Raw genomic sequence first — 20,492 nt, forward strand, 5'->3', positions numbered from 1 at the left:
GATTGCTTGGCAGGGCAGGGGTGAAGGAGGCCACAGCTGACAATCGCTGTCTGGCCGCACAGCGAGGCTGCTTTCATTTTCTCAGTCTCTGTCTCCGTGGGACGTTTTTTTGTTCTCGCCTTTCCTAGTCCACTCTGTGGACTGGGACAGGGGAGAAAAAAAACGGCCCACAGAGGGCACTGAGGCACCGGCCCATCGGCCCATTCCCGAATGCCCGCCTTGCCAATCCGCCCCTGGCGCCTACTGTTCTCTCCACCTGGCAGTGCAGCTTGGGTTGGGGAGATGTCAGTGTGCATGTCGGTTTGACTGTCCACAGATGCGCGGCCATACCAACATGCGCACGGACAGCAGTGCCCACCACTCCTGCTGCTGATGGCCCCGCCCCTAGGACTGGGATGACTGCTGTGGTTTTCTAACCGGATCCTACAGGTTAAACAAAATGATAAAGCAGTTTTAATTGCTTTGTCATTTTATTTTACATTTTCGGATGCTGCTTCCAGCAGTGGGGTGGTGCTCCTCCGCCATAACGGAGGAGCCGCCCTTGTACACAACATTCTGCTGCTGTATCTTAGCAGGTCCCCAAAGTCATGGGCTGCCCTTCATAAAAGTCTCTGTTTCGAAGGAGAGCTGCAGGCCACTAAAACAGCCCCACACACACACAGAGCCCCCCCCCCACACACACACAGAGCCCCCCCACGCACACACACAGAGCCCCCCCACGCACACACACAGAGCCCCCCCACGCACACACACAGAGCCCCCACACACAGAGCCCCCCACACACAGAGCCCCCCACACACAGAGCCCCCCACACACAGAGCCCCCCACACACAGAGCCCCACACACACAGAGCCCCACACACACAGAGCCCCACACACACAGAGCCCCCCACACACACACAGAGCCCCCCACACACACACAGAGCCCCCCCACACACACAGAGCCCCCACACACACACAGAGCCCCCCCACACACACAGAGCCCCCCCACACACACAGAGCCCCCCCACACACAGAGCCCCCCACACACACACACACAGAGCCCCACACACACACACACAGAGCCCAACACACACAGAGCCCCCCCCCACACACACACACAGAGAGCCCCACACACACACAGAGCCCCCCACACACACACAGAGCCCCCCACACACACAGAGCCCCCCACACACACAGAGCCCCCCACACACACAGAGCCCCCCACACACACAGAGCCCCCCCACACACAGAGCCCCACACACACACAGAGCCCCACACACACAGAGCCCCACACACACAGAGCCCCCCCCGCACACACACAGAGCCCCCCCACACACACACAGAGCCCCCCCCCACACACACACACAGCCCCACACACACACACAGAGCCCCCCCACACACAGAGCCCCCCCACACACACACAGAGCCCCCCCCACACACACACAGAGCCCCCCCCCACACACACACAGAGCCCCCCCACACACACACAGAGCCCCCCCCCCACACACACACAGAGCCCCACACACACACACACAGAGCCCCCCCCCCCCACACACACAGAGAGAGCCCCACACACACACAGAGCCCCCACACACACACACAGAGCCCCCCCCACACACACACAGAGCCCCACACACACACACACACACACAGAGCCCCCCCCACACACACACAGAGCCCCACACACACAGAGCCCCCCACACACACAGAGCCCCCCACACACACAGAGCCCCCCACACACACAGAGCCCCCCACACACACAGAGCCCCCACACACACAGAGCCCCCACACACACACAGAGCCCCCCACACACACAGAGCCCCCCACACACACAGAGCCCCACACACACACAGAGCCCCACACACACACAGAGCCCCACACACACACAGAGCCCCACACACACACACAGAGCCCCCCCACACACACACAGAGCCCCCCCACACACACACAGAGCCCCCCCACACACACACAGAGCCCCCCCACACACACAGCCCACACACACAGCCCCACACACACACAGAGCCCCCCCCACACACACACACACAGAGCCCCACACACACACAGAGCCCCACACACACACACAGAGCCCCACACACACACACACACACACAGAGCCCCACACACACACACAGAGCCCCCCACACACACAGAGAGCCCCACACACACACACACACAGAGAGCCCCACACACACACACACACAGAGCCCCACACACACACACAGAGCCCCCCACACACAGAGCCCCCCCACACACAGAGCCCCCCACACACAGAGCCCCACACACACAGAGCCCCCACACACACACAGAGCCCCCCACACACACACACAGAGCCCCCCACACACACAGAGCCCCACACACACAGAGCCCCACACACACAGAGCCCCACACACACACAGAGCCCCACACACACACAGAGCCCCACACACACAGAGAGCCCCCCACACACACAGAGCCCCCACACACACAGAGCCCCCCACACACACAGAGCCCCCCACACACAGAGCCCCCCACACACAGAGCCCCCCACACACAGAGCCCCACACACACAGAGCCCCACACACACAGAGCCCCCAACACACACAGAGCCCCCCACACACACAGAGCCCCACACACACACAGAGCCCCACACACACAGAGCCCCACACACACAGAGCCCCCACACACACACAGAGCCCCCACACACACAGAGCCCCACACACACACAGAGCCCCACACACACAGAGCCCCACACACACAGAGCCCCACACACACACAGAGCCCCACACACACACACACACACACAGAGCCCCACACACACACACACACAGAGCCCCACACACACACACACACAGAGCCCCCCACACACAGAGCCCCCCACACACAGAGCCCCACACACACAGAGCCCCACACACACAGAGCCCCCCACACACACAGAGCCCCACACACACAGAGCCCCACACACACAGAGCCCTCACACACACACAGAGCCCCACACACACACAGAGCCCCACACACACAGAGCCCCACACACACAGAGCCCCACACACACAGAGAGCCCCCCACACACACAGAGCCCCCCACACACAGAGCCCCCCACACACAGAGCCCCCCACACACAGAGCCCCCCACACACAGAGCCCCCCACACACAGAGCCCCACACACACAGAGCCCCCACACACACAGAGCCCCACACACACACAGAGCCCCACACACACACAGAGCCCCACACACACACAGAGCCCCACACACACACAGAGCCCCACACACACACAGAGCCCCCCACACACAGAGAGCCCCCCCACACACAGAGAGCCCCCCACACACAGAGAGCCCCCCACACACAGAGAGCCCCCCACACACAGAGAGCCCCCACACACACAGAGCCCCCCACACACACAGAGCCCCCACACACACAGAGCCCCCCACACACACAGAGCCCCCCACACACAGAGAGCCCCCCACACACAGAGAGCCCCCACACACACAGAGCCCCACACACACAGAGCCCCCCACACACAGAGCCCCCCACACACAGAGCCCCCCACACACAGAGCCCCCCACACACAGAGCCCCCCACACACAGAGCCCCCCACGCACACACACAGAGCCCCCCCCCACACACACACAGAGCCCCCCCCCACACACACACAGAGCCCCCCCGACACACACACACAGAGCCCCCCCCCCACACACACAGAGCCCCCCCCACACACACAGCCCCACACACACACAGAGCCCCCCCCCCACACACACACAGAGCCCCCCACACACACAGAGCCCCACACACACACACAGAGCCCCACACACACACACAGAGCCCCACACACACACACAGAGCCCCACACACACACACACACACAGAGCCCCCCACACACACACAGAGCCCCCCCCCCACACACACACACAGCCACACACACACACAGCCACACACACACACAGCCACACACACACAGAGCCCCACACACACAGAGCCCCACACACACAGAGCCCCACACACACAGAGCCCCACACACACAGAGCCCCACACACACAGAGCCCCACACACACACAGAGCCCCACACACACACAGAGCCCCACACACACAGAGCCCCACACACACAGAGCCCCACACACACAGAGCCCCACACACACAGAGCCCCACACACACAGAGCCCCACACACACAGCCACACACACAGAGCCCCACACACAGAGCCCCCCCCCCACACACACACAGACAGAGCCCCCCACACACAGAGCCCCCACACACAGAGCCCCCCACACACAGAGCCCCCCACACACAGAGCCCCCCACACACAGAGCCCCACACACACACACACACAGAGCCCCACACACACACACAGAGCCCCGCCCCACACACACACACAGAGCCCCACACACACACACACACACAGAGCCCCACACACACACACACAGAGCCCCCCACACACACACACACACACACACACACAGAGCCCCACACACACACACACAGAGCCCCACACACACACACACAGAGCCCCCCACACACACACAGAGCCCCCCCCCCACACACACACACAGCCACACACACACACAGCCACACACACACAGAGCCCCACACACACAGAGCCCCACACACACACACAGAGCCACACACACAGAGCCCCACACACACACAGACAGAGCCCCCCCACACACACACACACAGACAGAGCCCCCCACACACACAGAGCCCCACACACACACACACAGAGCCCCGCCCCACACACACACACACAGAGCCCCACACACACACACACAGAGCCCCACACACACACACACACAGAGCCCCACACACACACACACAGAGCCCCACACACACACAGAGCCCCACACACAGAGAGAGCCCCACACACAGAGCCCCACACACACACACACACAGAGCCCCACACACACACACACACAGAGCCCCACACACACACAGACAGAGCCCCCCCACACACAGACAGAGCCCCGCCCCACACACACAGAGCCACACACACACACACACACAGAGCCCCCCCCCACACACACACAGAGCCCCCCCCCACACACACACAGAGCCCCCCCCACACACACACAGAGCCCCCCCCACACACACACAGAGCCCCACACACACACACACAGAGCCCCCCCCCCACACACACAGAGAGAGCCCCACACACACACAGAGCCCCCCACACACACACACAGAGCCCCCCCCACACACACACAGAGCCCCACACACACACACACACACAGAGCCCCCCCCCACACACACACAGAGCCCCACACACACAGAGCCCCCCACACACACAGAGCCCCCCACACACACAGAGCCCCCCACACACACAGAGCCCCCCACACACACAGAGCCCCCCACACACACAGAGCCCCCCACACACACACAGAGCCCCCCACACACACAGAGCCCCCCACACACACAGAGCCCCACACACACACAGAGCCCCACACACACACAGAGCCCCCCACACACACACAGAGCCCCCCCCACACACACACAGAGCCCCCCCCACACACACACAGAGCCCCCCCACACACACAGCCCCACACACACAGCCCCACACACACACAGAGCCCCCCCCCCCACACACACACACACAGAGCCCCACACACACACAGAGCCCCACACACACACACACACACACAGAGCCCCACACACACACACAGAGCCCCCCACACACACACACACAGAGAGCCCCACACACACACACACACAGAGAGCCCCACACACACACACACACAGAGAGCCCCACACACACACACACACAGAGCCCCACACACACACACACACAGAGCCCCACACACACACACACAGAGCCCCCCACACACAGAGCCCCCCACACACAGAGCCCCACACACACAGAGCCCCCACACACACACAGAGCCCCCCACACACACACAGAGCCCCCCACACACACAGAGCCCCACACACACAGAGCCCCACACACACACAGAGCCCCACACACACACAGAGCCCCACACACACACAGAGCCCCACACACACACAGAGCCCCACACACACAGAGAGCCCCCCACACACACAGAGCCCCCCACACACACAGAGCCCCCCACACACAGAGCCCCCCACACACAGAGCCCCACACACACAGAGCCCCCCACACACAGAGCCCCCCACACACAGAGCCCCACACACACAGAGCCCCACACACACAGAGCCCCCACACACACACAGAGCCCCCCACACACACAGAGCCCCACACACACAGAGCCCCACACACACAGAGCCCCACACACACACAGAGCCCCACACACACACACACACACACAGAGCCCCACACACACACACACACAGAGCCCCACACACACACACACACAGAGCCCCCCACACACAGAGCCCCCACACACAGAGCCCCCCACACACAGAGCCCCCCACACACAGAGCCCCCCACACACAGAGCCCCACACACACAGAGCCCCCACACACACAGAGCCCCCCACACACACAGAGCCCCACACACACAGAGCCCCACACACACAGAGCCCCCACACACACACAGAGCCCCACACACACACAGAGCCCCACACACACAGAGCCCCACACACACAGAGAGCCCCCCACACACACAGAGCCCCCCACACACACAGAGCCCCCCACACACAGAGCCCCCCACACACAGAGCCCCCCACACACAGAGCCCCCCACACACAGAGCCCCCACACACACAGAGCCCCCACACACACAGAGCCCCCACACACACACAGAGCCCCACACACACACAGAGCCCCACACACACACACAGAGCCCCACACACACACAGAGCCCCACACACACACAGAGCCCCACACACACACAGAGCCCCACACACACACAGAGCCCCCCACACACAGAGAGCCCCCCACACACAGAGAGCCCCCCACACACACAGAGCCCCACACACACAGAGCCCCACACACACAGAGCCCCCACACACACACAGAGCCCCCCACACACAGAGAGCCCCCCACACACACAGAGCCCCCCACACACACAGAGCCCCACACACACAGAGCCCCACACACACAGAGCCCCCACACACACACAGAGCCCCACACACACACAGAGCCCCACACACACAGAGCCCCACACACACAGAGAGCCCCCCACACACACAGAGCCCCCCACACACACAGAGCCCCCCACACACAGAGCCCCCCACACACAGAGCCCCCCACACACACAGAGCCCCCCACACACACAGAGCCCCCCACACACACAGAGCCCCCCACACACACAGAGCCCCCCACACACACAGAGCCCCCCACACACAGAGAGCCCCCCACACACAGAGAGCCCCCCACACACACAGAGCCCCCACACACACAGAGCCCCCCACACACAGAGCCCCCCACACACAGAGCCCCCCACACACAGAGCCCCCCACACACAGAGCCCCCCCCCACACACACACAGAGCCCCCCCCACACACACACAGAGCCCCCCCCACACACACACAGAGCCCCCCCGACACACACACACAGAGCCCCCCCGACACACACACACAGAGCCCCCCCCCCACACACACAGAGAGCCCCCCCCACACACACAGCCCCACACACACACAGAGCCCCCCCCCACACACACACAGAGCCCCCCCCCCACACACACACAGAGCCCCCCACACACACAGAGCCCCACACACACACACAGAGCCCCACACACACACACAGAGCCCCACACACACACACAGAGCCCCACACACACACACACACACAGAGCCCCCCACACACACACAGAGCCCCCCCCCACACACACACACACAGCCACACACACACACAGCCACACACACACAGAGCCCCACACACACAGAGCCCCACACACACAGAGCCCCACACACACACAGAGCCCCACACACACACAGAGCCCCACACACACACAGAGCCCCACACACACAGAGCCCCACACACACAGAGCCCCACACACACAGAGCCCCACACACACAGAGCCCCACACACACAGAGCCCCACACACACAGCCACACACACAGAGCCCCACACACAGAGCCCCCCCCCACACACACACAGACAGAGCCCCCCACACACACAGAGCCCCACACACACACACACAGAGCCCCACACACACACACAGAGCCCCGCCCCACACACACACACAGAGCCCCACACACACACACACAGAGCCCCACACACACACACACACACACACAGAGCCCCACACACACACACACAGAGCCCCACACACACACACACAGAGCCCCCCACACACACACAGAGCCCCCCCCCCCACACACACACACAGCCACACACACACACAGCCACACACACACAGAGCCCCACACACACAGAGCCCCACACACACAGAGCCCCACACACACAGAGCCACACACACAGAGCCCCACACACACACACAGAGCCACACACACAGAGCCCCACACACACACAGACAGAGCCCCCCCACACACACACACACAGACAGAGCCCCCCACACACACAGAGCCCCACACACACACACACAGAGCCCCGCCCCACACACACACACACAGAGCCCCACACACACACACACAGAGCCCCACACACACACACACACACAGAGCCACACACACACACACACACACAGAGCCCCACACACACACAGACAGAGCCCCCCCACACACAGACAGAGCCCCGCCCCACACACACAGAGCCCCACACACACACACACAGAGCCCCACACACAGAGAGAGCCCCACACACAGAGCCCCACACACACACACACACAGAGCCCCACACACACACACACACACAGAGCCCCACACACACACAGACAGAGCCCCCCCACACACAGACAGAGCCCCGCCCCACACACACAGAGCCCCACACACACACACACAGAGCCCCGCCCCACACACACACACACACAGAGCCCCACACACACACACAGAGCCACACACACACACACACAGAGCCACACACACACACACACACACAGAGCCCTACACACAGAGCCCCACACACAGAGAGAGCCCCACACACAGAGCCCCACACACACACAGCCCCAAACACACCCACAGAGCCCCCCCCCACACACACAAGCCCCCTAACCTAAAAACATTAAATCTTCGGACCGAACTGCGCAAGCGCAGCCTACGGTCCTTGACCCAAAAAACGAGACTAGTGGCAAGTCATTGTCATTAAAAGGGGCTAGTTAACAGTTATCTAAAATGAAAACATTTAAGAAATTCTACAAGCTTATACATCACCCATCTAAATTAATAAAAGCAAATCGCCAAACCTGCATGTAACCTGAAAGCTCAAATATGTTTATGCAGCAAACTAATCTATTCTGCATGGGATAACTTAGTACTTGATGGATTTAGGGAAAATATTTTCAAAACAATCACTTAAGTTAGCCATCCCTTGCTGATTGTTCCGCTCAATGGTCTTTCCAATCTCCCCCTCCTTGACACACACAGTTTTTTGTTGCACCATAAACAGTACACATGATAGGAAAAATAATGTATAGCATTCTCATAGTGGATTACATGTCAGTCTCATTTCCCAACGTCACACTGTAAAGCAATTAACAATTATTACTGTGACTGGTATGAATTACACTGGATTGAAAACAGTAAGGAAGGGAGAAAGGGGGTGAAAGAAGGAGCGACCTGATGGGGAAAAGGTTGAGTGAGGAGTGATGGAAAAGACTGGAGAGGGAGAAACTACGGAAGTAGAAAAAGATAAAAATGCAAGGCATTGGAGAAAATGGAGAGAAGGGATGAGTAGTGAAAGGAAAAAGGAAGGGAGCAAGGGAGATAGCAAAAGGGATGATGGGAGATGGGAAACGGGAGGTTGAGCTAAATCAGCAAAAAATAAAAAGAGAACAGGGAGGGAGACCGATGAAGGCAGAGAGAACGTAGTGAAGAGGGAATGATGAAGCAAGTAACCGAGGAGAGTAGGAAATTTAGTTACGTTAATACACAGGAAGGTCTCTAAAAAGAAAAGTGACGGGGAGAGACTATTGCCTAGAACGAGGGAAGAGGAAAATGAAAGGAGGGAAGGGAGAAATAAAGAACGCAAGAATGTAGCAGAGAAGCAATGGACCACAGAAAGAAGTAAAGCAGGACATACGGGTGTGCGCATCTTATCACATCACTTCAAGCACTTTTCAGGTTTGCCAGTGAGTGAACGAAAGAACATTTGCATAATCATATGCAACCACTAAGTGACTTCCCCGACATTCAGTCCCAACAACACACTGACATTAAGCGTGAGATGGCTGAATCCGGGAGAGGCGTGTCCTTCATGGGACACCAGCACTAGGTGGCTGGGCCACAGAGGGAGCCCGATGCTTTTCGAGGAAGCCTGGAGGGCAGGGAGGGACAATCATTTACCATCATCGGGATGGGAAGCCTTCGTCCCCATAGGTAAATTTCCATTACAGTCTAGGGGCTGCTCGGGATTGGTCAGGACAGGGACAGGGTGGGGCAGAGCGGCACTACTTCTGCAGCCGACGGCCACTGTCGCCTGCGCGCGGTTCTCGACGCTGTGGTGATCTGACAAAGAGCGGGGAGTACTGCAGCTAACATTGGCATTTGGTTGGGACGCAGCCCCAGTCTCTTGCTGTTCCTGCACTCACTCCATCAACGACTGCACCTACTGCCCTTGCCAACATGAGACCGTGGCACGTACCTCAATGGAACCAGAGGTGAGTGGCACCGAATACATCTGCGCAATGGTTCACCCAGTCTGTGCGCACTACTCTGGAGTTTCACCTGTGCGTACCACGACTTTGCTAAGGGCAGCCCTCCACTCGAGTGCCACTGCCGCTGTGACCATTAGTCCATAGCCACAGGACTACAGAGTGTGCAATGTGCGCACAAACCTGTCCGGTGACAGGCTCTCAAAGGTTGCCAGGCACTATGGACTGTGGCCACTTCTCTACATGAGTACAATCTACACTGAGTGTGAACATCTGTACGCACCACTCTACAGAGAACACTCATTGTGGCACCCCTCCGCAAGTGTGCCCTACACTACATGGGGAGGGGCCCGGGGGTCACCTGTAGGCATCAGCGTAAGAGGCGCAGTTCTGTGGAGAGGTTCACCTTGACAAGAGATTGCTGTATTTCTAGGGGTAGGCAGTCACGCACCCCATTCAGCCGTTGTGCGCCTTCCGCAGGAGTACCACCTGTGCCCCCGTGAGTGTCTCACCCTCTGCTGGGGTGCCACCTCTGTCTCCCATGATAGATTGTGCGAGCCGCTCTGCAGTAGTATCACCTCTGCACTCACTCTTCTACAGCCGATGCACCGACTATGTGCAACTCTCAATGCAAGAGTGCGCCTCCGGCACCTTGGACTAGCCAGGGACCACCTGTCCTCAGATAACGTACACTCTTCTCTGCGGGGGTCCCATATCCGAACTCTGCCTTAAACTACGTCCCCTGCTTGGTAGGAGTGAGTTCGTAGTTATAAAATCATCTCTGGTTGGTACTTCCGCGTCGAAGTTAAATGACAGTAGCGAGCCGGTGGCCAATTATTGCTCATAAGCAGTGTGTCCCAGAATGTTGATGGAAGTACGGAATTTTGCTGAGAAGCAGGGATGTTGAGGTCTGTGGTGGGGCTGTACGCTTTTGGTGAGGTCGATCGAGATTCGAGAAATTTCCTGGGTGTGGTATGTAGGAGAACCAGCGCGGATTGCTTCGAAGACCAAGACCAGCAGTTTATATTTCACACATTGGAGCCAAGATGGTTCGGATTTTGGGGGTGGGGGGGTGGGGGGGGAGATTGTCTGCGGAGGTTGGACATTTTCATGTTGCTAAATTGGACGCATTTTGTATGGATGAGATAACATAGTAGGGTGGCTAGGTTATTTCAAAAGTCACTTTTGCTTATTAAAAGAATAATTATTATTTTGGGTCTGTTGCAAATTAGACATGTAATAGCAGGGAAGGAAAGAGGAGACGCGAACTAGGAAACAGGAAAACAAAATGGCTGCCGCAAAGCTCCAAAATTTTCGGAATCGGGGGCGTGTTTTTTGGTGAGTGACTGATGACGTCACAGATAGAAAGAACCTAAAAAACATGCCCCCGAATCCAAAAAAGACGGGGCTTAAAGGGAGCGACGCCCCTCTCCTCCAATGGCTGGCCAGCATTTACGAGGCCAGCCAATGGAGAAGAGGGGCGGGTTCAAGCCCCCTACACTAAGAAACATAAAATCTCGGAGCTCCGCCCACTGCTTACGCAATGTGACGGAGTCCTCGACCTAAAAAAAATATATATATATATATATATATATATATATATATATATATATATATATATATATATATATATATATATATATATATTCCTTTGAGTTTCCAGAGTTCAAAACACCGCATACGAAGCAACTCGGAAAAGAGAATAGAGCCACATATACACTCATGCTGGTAGAGCAAACATGTTAATAGATCAGAGCCCCATCTACCACGCCAGACATGGTGATGAAATTATCCAACACATTTATAAAACGTGTGCAATATTGTTAGCACTGACCAGATGCAACCCCTTTTATTCCAACCTTAAACAAAATAGCTTCTGCCTGAAGGGTACCAGGGGTGGCAGGTCCATGGCAGGTAGTTCAGTCAGTTCTCAGCTAACTGGGTTTCAGGCATCAGTAAATCACATGGCTCTGGCAGAAGGAACTGAGTTTCCAACAATCAGAAAGGCAGCCAAGGGAGCCAAGCTTTTAAAGTAGTCTCAGAAACAGTTCCGCCGCCTGGCCCGAAGAGACCACGGAGTGCCTACTGCGGGTCCTGAGAGCCGAGTCCACTGAGTGCCTACTGCAGGCCCCGAGACCTATATCCACTGAGTGCCTACTGCAGGCCCTGAGAGCTAAATCCACTGAGTGCCTACTGCACGCCCTGAAAGCAGAGACCACTGAGTGCCTACTGCGGGTCCTGAGAGCAGAGTCCACTGAGTGCCTACTGCAGGCCCCGAGACCTATATCCACTGAGTGCCTACTGCAGGCCCTGAGAGCTAAATCCACTGAGTGCCTACTGCACGCCCTGAAAGCAGAGACCACTGAGTGCCTACTGCGGGCCTTGAGACCCGAGTCTACTGGGTGCCTACTGCGGGCCCTGAGAGCTGAATCCAATGAGAGCCTACTGCGGGCCCTGAGAGCTGAATCCACTGAGAGCCTACTTTGGGCCCTGAGAGCTGAACCCACCGAGTGCCTACTGCAGGCCCTGAGAGCAGAGACCACTGAGTGCTTACTGCAGGCCCTGAGAGCTGAGACCACTGGGTGCCTACTGAAGGCCACGTGAGCTAAATCCACTGTGCCCCTACTGCGGGCCCTGAGAGCTAAATCGACTGAGTGCCTACTGCAGGCCCTGACAGCAGAGACCACTGAGACCCTACTGCGGGCCCTGAGAGCTGAGACCACTGAGTGCCTACTGCGGGCCTTGAGAGCTGAGACCACTGAGTGCCTACTGAGGGCCCTGACAGCTGAACCCACTGAGTGCCTATTGCAGGCCCCGAGAGCTGAATCCACTGAGTGCCTACTGCGGGCCCTGAGAGCTGAATCCACTGAGTGCCTACTGCGGGCCCTGAGAGCTGAGACCACTGAGTGCCTACTGCGGGCCCTGAGAGCTGAATCCAGTGAGTGCCTACTGCGGGCCCCGAGAGCTGAATCCACTGAGTGCTTAATGGAGAAGTTCATCCTAATCACGGACAGGACACATCTAATAAAGGTTTCAAATTTACATTAAATAAAGGTTTCAAGTGTTAAGATTCGGAAGGGAGGTTTCCCGATTATCTAATTTTTATCTGAAACACTTGAATTCCACAATGGGTCTTGCTAATACAAGATGAAATAACTTCTCTGGTTTCCGTTCGTTTTTTTGTCAATAGCGTTCACCAGATATCCAATTATAACAAAACGTGAGCATTACGAATAAAACACGAAATAACAGGGAAACAACCGTTGCTTGTGTTATCTGGCAAATTAAAATGACCCATGGTAATATAGACCACCAAAAATTCTTAACTGTGAATAGGTGATAGATAGGGGTTATTCCAAAAATATTTTCAATGACATTTCTTTAATAGCAAGAACAATATTTGTGTATACAATTAGGTATATTTCCCACACGTTTTTTTCATATACATCTAAAAACCATGAAGACATGATAATTTTCTAGATCAGATGATATGCTCATAATTAATAGGCACCTTACACAAATAACCAAACATATCTTACTATAGGTGATCCTGTTACAGTAATTCAATACATTTAGACACTTACCTGTGTTCAACTGCAGCAATCACAAAACCTTGAGATGCTATCTCGATGCAAATAGCAGAATAAATCGTCCTGAGAAAAAAGAAAAGGAAAAACGTATTTACAAAATCCACAAAATGTATTAATTTCTACATTACAAAACACTGAGTCACCCTAATTCAAAGAAAAGGGACAGAGTGTCTATGTACAAACAACAATAAAAAGGTTCCCTTTTCGCCAGAGATATTAGTTATTAATAAAGATTATTTTTAAAAACCGGTAGTCAGGACCCAAATATTAACCAAGGGCCACTAATGTAAAAGTTCCTAAGAATTAAAGGCCAGATGTACGACCACTCTAAATTGCGACTCCCAATTTGCGCTCAATTGCAAGTCGCAATTTAGAATGTACAACAGTATCAGAGACACTGTTAGCGATTCCCAATGGGGTCACAAAATGTGAGGCTCATGAATATTAAACAGCCACTCGCAATTTGCGACCCCATTGGGAATGGTTGCCCTCCCAGGGATGGTGGCCTTCTGGGCTCAGCAGACCATGTCTGGGACTGCTTTTCAATGAAGGAAAACGGGATGCATTTAAAAAAAAAAAAAACAAATTAAACAAAAACGTTTAGTTTGGTAAGGGTAGGTAGTGGTCCCTGGGACCACTGCCTCCCCTTAAAAAATATTTTTGGAGCCAGTCACGAAGGGGAAGGGGTCCCTTGGGGAACCCTTCCCATTTGCAACTCCATTACCACCCTCTTGAAGAAAGTGGTAATTTGAGAGAGCGGTCGCAAAACATTGGCAAATGGCTTTGGCGGTCGCTATTAGGAAGGGAACGCCCCTTCCTAATAGTGAGTCGCTAAACATTATTTTGTGAGTCGCAATTTATTTGCGACTCGCAAAATAGTGTTTGTACGTTGGCCACAGGTTTTTAGCATGCGCACACTGCTCACAAACCCGTTTGCCCATGCTAAATATCATCATATATCTGGCCCCTAAGAGACCAATTTTTCTTAGTAATTATGAAACACATGCAAACATGAATAAAAATGTTCTCATTCAAAACCCTGAAAAGCCATCACAATAGAACAGTTATGTATATGAATTTATATATGCAATTTTTTTTAAACCCAATTAAAAAAAATAGGCAGCGAATTTTTTTTAATATACATCACAATTTTATTCGATAAAAACAGCAGATTACATAAAGTGCTTGTGCAAGCGATTTGGATTTTATATACAGAATAAATATTCAAAGTCACCTAATACATAGATTATCCTATCCTTCAAATCATAGTTAAAACAAATAGCAGTCAATATTACAAAACAATTCACATATTGAAAAAGAGAAGAAACTATTGTGCTCAAACGGATTCCTTCGAGCTATCCATACCATAAATGTATTATTGTTAATTTCTACATTAACCAGTCCCTTCTCAGCTGCCGGAAAACACCACTAGCAGCTCCGGTCACTAACCAGGAAGGACAAACAGTATTCAGCTAGAGTAGCTCCCAGGTGGGTTGGAGGTAAAGGTCAGCATAAAGTCTGGATTTAACCAGAAAGACTGAACACTAAAAAGGAGAAAGGGCACCCAGTCCAGACTGACTTCCCCAGACATCATCAGGACAATCCACCTGGACAGTGGTTTGTACCAGAGGTGAGCTCAGTAGGGACGAGTCCTAGGATCAAGCCTTCTTCGGAGTCAGGAGGCCACCAGTGGCAGTCACTTTGAGCACAGGCGGTCACATGTAGCCACCCAGACAGCAACTCAGCCTGCTCTGTGATGGACCCACTCAAAGAACTAGCAGCCAGAATCCTGCCCGACACTTTGGAGAAAGGGGAACTCTCTGGGATTGTAGCCAACCAATGACTCCTCTTTAACTGGTAAGCCAACACCTCACCAGCCTTTTCACTCAGCGTGCACCGCATAGCATGCTGCCCTGCAATTATAACTTGCATCTACTAGTAGGTCATTCAGAGAGTGTAAAAACATTCCACAGTCCTTTCACCAGGGAGGGACCAGAGGCAAACCTTGTATTGCAAGGGGATTTACACTCTCCAAACACAGAAGAGATCCATAGACTATAGAGCCTGCCGAGGTGGTGTGTTTACCTACATCATTACTTTGGTGTTCACTGCTTTTCAGAGGGCTGTGCTGCATTTACCCTTTGTTTTTTTGTTTTTTTAGATTCCCAATCTGCAGGGACCCATACCTCAGTACTTTACATGCCTTCTAGGTTTGGAAGACTACCCCAACCCAAAACTATCTGCCGGCAGCCCCCGGCAAACAAACCGAAGTGCATGAGATCATTCGGTTTACAGTGACACTGTATATAGTTATTACTCGTCCATTTGCTGTGAGCGGTCTATACCTAGGTACATGGCATAAGCAAGTGTTTCATTTCATTGGCTTCAGTAAATGGTTTAACAGTGTTAACTGTACTGTAAATTGTTGGTATTGTTTTCATTTCTCTCTTTTTAGTTGTTGGACAAAACCCACAATCCACCTTTTTGGTCACACACTCACCTCACACCCATCCACAACATGGGTGGAAAAAGGGTGCAAACTCCCTTAGAAGCACATGCTATCGCCCTTCTAGCATCTTACACTTTAGTAAGGTTGCTTATGCCACTCTGGATGAATCACCCAAGTACGAGGACAGCAAGTGACTACTCGGATTACCTCTCTGCTATCCCATCAAACTCCCAAAAACCTGATACACTAGGTGCTAATTCATTTTTGATCAATGATGTGATGTACGCTGCAGTCAAGTGCATCTTTGCCATCTGGAATCGAAGACTGACACGGAATTTCAGAACCAGCAGGTCAATCCCTTAGGAACTGGAAGTTTGAACTAAAAAAAACACAGACATTAGACAAAAACCATTTTATTTCCACTAAGGTTGGAGAGTACCACTAGAAAAAAAGAGAAGGGTGTCAAGCTCTGATCAGAGCAAGAGGATGTGAAGAGACGTCAAGGAAATGTAGTATGAAAGGAAGAGTGAATGGAGCAGCTGAAAGTGAGGAGGAAATGGATCGCTGGGAGAAACAGATAATGGGTACTCCGGGCTCACCAAATACTCCCTGGAAAATATGAGCAGGGACAAAGAAGTTAGAGTGGATGAGGACTGCAAGGGTAACAAGGACAGGCCAAGGAACATTGGAGAGGATGCCAGGAGTCACTGCAACATCACCCACCAAGCACAGTACATATATATATATATATATATATATATATATATATATATATATATATATATATATATATATATATATATATATATATATATATATATATATATATATATATATATATATATATATATATAGATAGATATAGGAGAGGATGAAGGCAACGTCTACATCCTGATGTACTATTCTGTCAAATTTAGAGATGAACACCAACCCAGCGGTTATCTCTGTAAATTGAAAGTAACTGACAATATGGTGGTTCGTTTCAATGTACAAAACGTTTGCTGGCCAACCAACAAACTTAATATTTTTTTGTTCTTCAGAAACAAACTCCCAAGACCTGCCTAACCACCATGCAAGAAGGGTGGGAAGTGTAATGCCCTGCTTCCGACAGCCCTAATCTGTTGGTCTGCTGAAGGAAGTTTTCCCATCAACAAAGCTGATCGGGGCTCCATCAACAGAAAACTTGAGGTCCGTCTGAAACATTTAGGAATGTACCTAGGGTTTTGCCGACAGTGAACGGATTTGCATTTGTGACAATATCCCCATTGCACCAAACTATAAATATGCCTCAATCTAGTATAGCACCAAGATCACAAAAGACTATCAGAGTTAAAACACCATCACCAGACTAACATTCTATGTTCTCTTACCTGGGGGCTCAGTTTGATTAGAAATGCTTGAGGAACAGGCTTTTCACTTTCAAAAAACATTGATTAGGTCTGTCTTTACAATTGTTGAATTTGCCTCTAGACTGGTCAATAAGCCACTCCAAACTATGATGAAGATTTACCAAGTCAGATGTTATTCTTCAGCTGCCTACAGGAGTGGCTTTTGGGAATATGAGGACACCTCAATTTTACAATCACAGAGAATAATTTTGTTAGATATGTTGTGTCCCTTCCAGAGAGCACCTTGGCACGTATAACTCACAAGGAACCAGTAGTGGGCTACCTTTCAGATGTTCTTGCCCTTCGCCCCCTGCTCAGATGGCTTTCGGTCAGGTCAAAGATAAACCAAAGGTGGTGATGGATGGAGGGTTGACAATACAAACACTCATCCCAAGTCAACTGATCTGGGTTTAATCCATCGCCGTTCTTTAGCTCACTCCGCCACCCCAGTTCAGACATGGCTATATGCAAATCAGTCTGACCCTGTGCCTCATGGGAACAGTCCAGCCAGAACTGCCAAGCCATGCCTTCCCTAGACTGGAAACAAGCTTTCCAGGACCGGTTTCTGGCATTACAGCCGTCTTCAGCTGGGCTTGCTTGACTCCAGTGGCAAAGTGAGCAAGGGACTCACGTCTGGGCATACCCTGCCAACTTAGGGCGAACAAAGCAAAACCAAAGGTGGTGATGGACGGAGCGTTGACAATACAAACACTCACCCCCGGTCAACCAACAAAACATCACTTTATAAAGATATTATGAGGGACGATTTGAAACTGGATGAAGCACACAGGATTCGTTGGTTGACTATGGCAAATCACCCAATTTTGCATTACAAAATCTGGTTTAAAGTAGACCAAAATCAATTCCCTTGAATATAGGAAGAATAGGATAGAAGCTAAAAAGCAATTGAAACCCTCTGTGTGCGCTCACAACTATTGGAAATCTATGTTGTTTATGAAGTCTTACCGTGTTGCAGTGCATAGTGCGAATCACCGATATCTTCCAACCCGGTTTTGGTTAAATCGGATTCATTATCTCCTTGCGGTTCCAAGAGGTTGGCATCAGGCCTATACCATGGCACCTTGTGGGTGCGACTCCCTGCTCAGGATATGTTGAACTTTATTCTGATTTGCAGGTTTTATGCTCATTTGAGGTCCAAATTTATAGTACCACTGCACAAGGGTTTCCATTTTACTCAAGCTAGATTGGCATATTATTTTTGTAAATTTCTGCTCACAGAGCATATTTGCTTTTCTATGGCCTGTTTCTTGAGGGAGGGTGTTAAGTTGTCATTTCATATGGTCTGCTTTATGTCCAGTTTTAGATTTTTGTGTGGTGCTAACAAGTTATGGCTTCGGACAATTTGAGATGTTTTTAAATTAATTTGTTGTGTATATTTATTGCGCCTGTATGTTTTCTTTTCCTGTAAACAAAATAAAAAGGATTTTGACTTTGAAATGTGTTACATTAACTCGCTGCTACCCAGACCCTAAAAATATGTCCTTTTACGGAGTATCAATTTTTAGAATGTTGCTGTCGTGACCATGGTTAGTTTGATGGCTACATTCTGACTGCCGCTGTAATACTTAAACCATGTGCAAACAATCAAATGATGCTTGGGCCCGGACTTTTGTGGACCTTGATTTCTTCCTGGCAACTCTAGGAGGAGGGATACTCACTCTAAGGCCTGCGGGGCGCTTGCAGCCCTCCTGATCTTTACATCCGGCCACATGGCAAACAGCAGCACTCGGCTGACTGAGCACTAACAATTAAAAACATGCTAAACAAATATGCAAGCATTTATTTACACATTAATTGAAGTAAAGAAGCATTTGGGGTATCCTGCACCACTTATCTTTAGTTACAACTCCATGTTTAAACACATCTTGCAGTTGCAACAGCCATGTACAAATATGCTAAATTCGCTTCTAAATTAAAATAAAGTGTACTGCTTTGAAATATGGAAGCGTTTCACCTTGGTCTATCAAAGCAACGTAATGCACCCCCCCATCGTCCACATGACAGAGGCATTTGTGAACCAAGTGGCAAGTCAGGTGTCAGGTGTTGTTGTTATACATGGAACAACATAATAGAGTACTAAATCAAACGCATTAGAGGGTTTTGTACAGTGCACACTCTAAATCTATTTATTTGTAGGTGCTCTCATATGTAAAGCTAAAGGAGATAAAGTGAAAAAAAATTGACAACTGTAGGAAGGTGGATATCTGACTATGGTCGCCCCCAACTTTTTGCCTGGTGTTTTGCTGGTTTTCCGACTTAGTTGACCTGGGACCCTGCCAATCAGGACCCCAGGCCTACTGCTCTCTGTAAAATAGATTCCATGTACCTTAGGTACATATCTAATTGGATACTGAGTCACCTTATCAGTCCCTGTACAGTGTACCTTAGGTACCCAGGGCCTACCAGGGGCTGCAGCATGTATTATGCCACCCCTGGCTGGCCATCCAAATCTGACAACTGGCTGCACGA

At 52.6% G+C, this 20,492-nt stretch overlaps 1 protein-coding gene across 3 annotated transcripts in view; it reads right to left on the reverse strand.

Moving 5' to 3' along the window:
* The window catches only part of PLA2G7 (phospholipase A2 group VII), a 345,622-nt gene that overhangs the window by 121,838 nt on the left and 203,292 nt on the right, over nt 1-20,492 (reverse strand). For all 3 annotated transcript variants that reach the window (XM_086926243.1, XM_086926241.1, XM_086926242.1), the window contains exon 5: nt 14,160-14,228. In XM_086926243.1, the coding sequence (XP_086782369.1) occupies nt 14,160-14,228 (69 nt within the window). The remainder of the gene's footprint in view (nt 1-14,159; nt 14,229-20,492) is intronic.

The sequence above is a fragment of the Lissotriton vulgaris genome, chromosome 6 (assembly GCF_964263255.1).
Source record: "Lissotriton vulgaris chromosome 6, aLisVul1.2, whole genome shotgun sequence".
NCBI lineage: Eukaryota > Metazoa > Chordata > Amphibia > Caudata > Salamandridae > Lissotriton > Lissotriton vulgaris.